Source organism: Cynoglossus semilaevis, chromosome 7 (genome assembly GCF_000523025.1).
Source record: "Cynoglossus semilaevis isolate Cse_v1.0 chromosome 7, Cse_v1.0, whole genome shotgun sequence".
Lineage (NCBI taxonomy): Eukaryota > Metazoa > Chordata > Actinopteri > Pleuronectiformes > Cynoglossidae > Cynoglossus > Cynoglossus semilaevis.
In genome coordinates, this window is record NC_024313.1 from 10,169,261 (window position 1) to 10,175,035 (window position 5,775).

The 5,775-nt window shown below is 43.9% G+C and overlaps 1 protein-coding gene across 1 annotated transcript in view; it reads right to left on the reverse strand.

Moving 5' to 3' along the window:
- Positions 1–740: 740 nt before the first annotated feature.
- tbc1d32 (TBC1 domain family, member 32) overlaps positions 741–5,775 on the reverse strand; it is a 41,328-nt gene continuing 36,293 nt past the window's right edge. Inside the window, exons 35-36 of the mRNA XM_008313375.3 lie at positions 3,134–3,264; positions 741–1,384 (exon numbers count right to left, since the gene is read on the reverse strand). Coding sequence (XP_008311597.1) covers positions 3,145–3,264 — 120 coding nt within the window. The 3' untranslated portion in view covers positions 741–1,384; positions 3,134–3,144. The remainder of the gene's footprint in view (positions 1,385–3,133; positions 3,265–5,775) is intronic.

Sequence of the window (5,775 nt, forward strand, 5' to 3'; positions counted from 1 at the left end):
AGGAATCTTTGACAGATATTACCCATGATTCCCAGCTGGACAGGGTCTGCACCAGTCTGCACACGGACGACCTTTAGCCTGTGAGGGGAACGGATCCGACCCGACCTGAGCCAAGTCTGGACACAATAGGGTATTGCAGTGGTTGACAAAGGGGGGTTGGGGGGGAGAGGGGGCCGTTACGCTGCAGATGTTGTGCAAAAACACAAAACGTCACATTAAAATATGAAGCAGCGTCAGGTGAAGCGACAGCTGATCCAGGAGGACGACGGAGGTGAAGGTTCGTCTCTTTCTCTTCTGCTTCACTCTCTTCAAACCTTCCTGCGTCCACTGGTCTGAAGCTCCATCATGTCGTCTTCATCTGCTGGTCCAGAGAGTCCAGTCTGAGTCTGAGTGTCACAGGTGAAGTTCTATGCTGCTCACGTCTGGGTGACGAGCAGACTCTGGTCAGAGATTCCATTTGATTCTCCTCTGGTAACTTAGCAGAGACTAAATGAGTCAAATTGACTCCGTCTCGGCTAATCTTCCACTAATTACTGTCAAAGCTAATACAGGGTGAGGAGCTAATCCCTGCTGTTTTGAAGAGCAGTCATTTTAAATATTACAGAATATATATATATATATAAAAACGTGTTGATCCAGGTTGATTCCTCCGTATAAATCAGCTCTGGTACGGCCCAATATTTCCAAGTTATCAGGCAAAAACTATTTTTTTTAATTAGCGAATTAGACCGAAAAGTTTTGAGTGACAGCTCCGTTTATTATTCACAGCTGGTTGGTAAGATGAAAAAAAAAAAAAAATAGAAGGAATGAAAGAAAAGCATCGAGGGATTTGAGGGACTTAGAAAGAAGAAAATCCATTTCTATTATCAACCTGGACGTGGAGTTAAAGCAGGAGCAGCAATTACAGCTGAACCTCACTTTCATCCTGGGTCTTCAGACACACGCACCGAGGAACGTCAGGAGTCAGAGAGTTCGTTTCCACGCAATCAGTCTAAAGGCTGCAAAACAGCCCAAAGAAACACACGTGGACCAGACTGGAATAGGACAGAGCGGGAGGGAACGGACGAGATGTCACGTTCTGCCAGGAGAGGGAGCAGACGGGACTCAAACGAGGACGTACACGGAACGCCACGATGAACCCACAAGGATTGACTTCCATTCAAACATCCTGTCACCACGGCAGTTTGATTGTCAAATCTACAATTAATAGGAGCAGAACTCCTGACTTTGTCTGATGTCAGACTGGTTCACGGTCCCTGCCCCTCAGTCTGGACCACACTCTGCAGACATCTGTTATAGAACCAGGTCAGATGTCGCTCATCCATCTCTCAGCAGCAGCAGCAGCAGCAGCAGAGGGAAAGTGAACTCCTTCTGTGTCTGCGTCCTGGAGAAGAGAAAGAACTTGGAGATGAGTGCAGCTCTGACAGATTAAAAGCCGCCACTGTCTCCTGCCACTGCATCAATCTCACAGCCTCCTCCACCAGAGAGAGGCAGCATCCACACAGACCGCGCTGATGAAATGAGAGAAAACACAGACAGAACTCTCTTCTTCAAGTGTCAGCCGCGGCCCCGACGATGACTCATATCGTATTCCATCTGAAAAATCAGAGCCAACAGCCTCGTCTGGTTGGAGACGGGACGAGAATCCATCAGAAAACGGGACAAAAACTTCAACTTAAATATTTTCCTGCCTCCAGTCCAACTGAGTCCAACAGGCACAAATGTAGATTTGTTGTGATCCGTGGTGTGACGTCCTCTGAATGTGAAGCTAATTCACCAGCCTGACATCATAAAACACTCGACGAGAACGACAACTTCAGACCGAAATCTCTTAAAGCTTTGAGGACAGTGTGAGAAAGTTAAAGAAAAATAAAAGGCGTTAGAATCAGCCTGACTTTTCTACAGACGTCTGAGAGAAACGTTCAGATCCATTTATTACACAAGGTCAGAACTGCAAATAGGTGTCGTCTGATAAACTGAAAGATGGATGGACGGATGGATGATGGATGGACTGGATGATGGATGGACTAGGAGGATGGATGGATGGACAGGGAGGGAGAATGGATGGATGGACTGGGAGGATGGATGGACTGGATGATGGATGGATGGACTGGGAGGATGGATGGATGGATGGACTAGGAGGATGGACTACTAGGAGGATGGATGGATAAATGGGTGTACTGGATGATGGATGGACTGGGAGGATGGACTGGGAGGATGGATGGATGGGAGGATGGATGGATGGACTGGGAGTATGGATGTATGGATGGATGGATGGATGGATGGACGGGGAGTATGGATGGATGGATGGATGGATGGACGGGGAGTATGGATGGATGGATGGACTAGGAGGATGGACTAGGAGGATGGATGGATAAGTGGGTGGACTGGATGATGGATGGACTGGGAGGATGGATGGACTGGATGATGGATGGATGGACTGGGAGGATGGATGGACTGGATGATGGATGGACTGGGAGGATGGATGGATGGATGGATGGATGGACTGGGAGGATGGACTGGGAGTATGTATGGATGGATGTATGGATGGCTGCCTACATCTGAACCGACGGTGACAGTGAGGTCTGGTGTTTTTCCTCCTCCGTCTCAGTTTGATCCTCATTAAGATGTAAACATTGATTCTCTCTGTGCGGAGGAGGACGTTAATCTGTGGATTACACGGCGGCAGAGTGATGTTTCTGGGATTAGGTGTTAAATCCTAAACTACAGGCCGATGTTTCTGATAACAGACATAATGGACGTCTTCAGTACAAAAGCTTCTTTTATTGCATTGACGCGGAATATTTGGATCAAACTCTTCATACAGATAAAGCAGCTCTTTATCAGCGGCGTTTTTTTTTCTGCTCGTTATTCTGAGACTAAAGAGAGCGTCACGTCTGACCTTTCATTTCTTAAGTAAGAGTTCACTGCTGATTTGGAAGTATTTTTGTTTGTCTTGTTAGTTAATGTCTCTCTGTACAAAACTTTCAACAACTTTTCAGTTCCTGGCGTCATCTGCGTATCGACGGAGCCTCCCTGATGCCCGCGAGGTAAGAGAAAACTTTCCCGGGAATGTGGGCCAAGAAACCCAGAGGGTGTGTGTGTGAGCGGCAGAGAGAGTTCACATCGGTACCTGTTCGTGGTCTAACTGACGTTGTCTGGTACTGTCCTCATGTCGGTGAGAACCACATCTCTGTACCTCCTCTCCAGTCCTTCCATAAAGTCCAGGTAGTCGCCGACCTTGAAGCCCTGGATCGGCTCCTCCTGATGGGAAACACAAATCAAAAAAACATTGGATCAAGTCAGAGGTTCTCAATTATTTTCTGTCATGCCCCCCCCACCCCTTGTGGACAAAAATGTTTTCACGCCCCCCCTCTGACCCCCACCCCCGTGAACTGAAATACAACTGAGAACCTGGTAACATGTATATTTTTTATCTGTACAAACCACTGTAGGAGTTGCTGCCACCTAGTGACTGGAGGCTTGTTATCACTCAATCATTACAGCAGTGATACACTGATGTCCATCGTGCCATATTCCATTGGATGCCCCTCAAACCCCTACCCCCCCGACACCCCGGGGGGCCCGCCCCTCTATTTGAGAAGCACTGGATTAAGCCAAAAATCAGTTGGAAAAAAACTAAAACCATGAAGAAAGCAGTTTTTTTTTTGTCTGTTTGTTTTGTTCTGTTTTTTCAACTCCCTCCAAACCAAAGTCCAGGCCTCTCTCCTGATTCTTTATTCTGCCGCAGACTTCCACAGAGAGCAGGCTCTAATGACTCCTCAGCTTATCAGCACTCTGCCCATTTTCTCCCATCACTCTGCAGAACGTCTCCTCACTCCATCTAATTTGGTTCAGGTAAATAACGCTGACAAGGACACGCTGCAGTGACAGGTCCGGCCACACTTTGAAGACCAGACTGAAACAAACACAAACACAGGCTTCTCTCTCTCTGCCGTCTTTATCGTCGCCCCCTGCACCAGAGCCCATCTTCAGGGGTCGTCGTCGGATTTGGACGTCGAGGTAAATCCCGATAAAGGATCGTTAATAACGTGGTTTTAACTTTGGTGATAAGAATAAGTCCACAAAAAGGCTCACGGCTTCAATGTCCATGAAGTCCATGAAGAAAATCAATTTTGGAGTTCAGCTATGGTCACGGTAGCCGCTAATCTACTTTACGAAGTTTGTTTAAGTCAAATCTAAAAATAAAACTTCTTAACTTTTAAAGATTAAGGCAGTGATCGATGCTTTGTTTGTCCATGTGTGTCAGGCAGAGCAATTACACCCTCTTCCACTAGGTGGCAGCAGACGGTTATTAAAACTAAGAAAAGATAATCAGAGCTGTTGAAGAAGATCTTTGTGTCTTTCTTCAATTCCTGCCAGTATATCAGCGTTGTCTTCAACTAAACAGGAGTACATTTTTAGTCAATTTAAACTAGAATATTATTATATTTCATTATACTGTATATACTTTTTGTGAGTCTTAGTGTAAATTTTCTTCATGAAATAAAGTAGTTTAGTTTTAAATTCAACTCTTTTAACACAAAACTTGTGTTTCAGATATTTTTACTTGGTAATTCTTTAGTTAAGTGTTTAAACTCGTTTTAAGCTAGTACTATAAAATAGATAAAATAAATCTTAACTCAGAGCCTAAACTTTTTCTGGCTTCATTAGCAGCTGCTATAACAACATAAATCCCTCTTTAATTAATGCATTTCCTACAGGGAAAAAAAACCCCAAAAACTTTAAACTTCACGTCAAATGTACGGTTTAATCAGACTCTGGTTTCATGTGAATCACTCCACAGCAGGGGGCGTCAACGGAGGAGCAGCAGATGAGCAGACAAAGAGCCGCGTTTTTCCATTATTCAACGGCAGCAAACGCAGCGACTGCAGAGAGACGAGGCTGCAGAGGAACGTGAGGCGAGATCCCAGTTTCGTCTGAATATTAGACCCACTTTTAACCCAGGGAAAATTACCTTTCATGGCCATTTTAATCTTTTATCCCACAGAATAATACATTACAACTCTCAGACATATGTGATCTACTGGAGTTAATAAAGGCTGAGGTTTATAGTCGGCTGCCGCAGGAACAGCGCTTTAAGACGATTAAACTCATATTTTTGTTTTATGAACGTTATAAGAAAGTAGTGTTTTTTATGTTCTGTCGCAGTGAAATATGACGGAGACAATTCGGAATCACTTTTAGATCACTTTTATTGAATCATTTGACCCACCACCCATTTTAAACCTCTGCTGATATTAAACCACATTTTTGAAAAGGCATTAGAGCACTTTTACTGTTTGTACCAACATTTGTTTGACCCTCGGCCAAATGTGAGCTAATATTTGGACGACATCTAGCTTTTCACAAACTGTAACTCCGACGTTAAGTCAATATTTTTCTGTGATCTTTTTGTGAAAACGCCCAAAAATACAGATGAGCTACAAAACAGCTGAAAATACCACACGATAATATTTAATCTTAATAGTGAACGGGCTAACCTTTAGATACATTTGGGCTAAATAAGTCATGATGATTGTTTACTTTGAGCAAAAGCAACCATTGGTTCACATTAACAGCAGTATTTACATTATACTTCTGTTTTTCTTTAGATTTTTGGGGGGCTAACCTTGGGATATCCTTTGACTTTTAGCTACATATACTGTAAGCTAACGTCATATATTGTTAGTATTTGAGTTTTTTGATAGTTGTTTCTGGGCTTCTTTTAAAAAAAATTAAACCTTTCTTTGGTTAACACTGAACAACCAATGA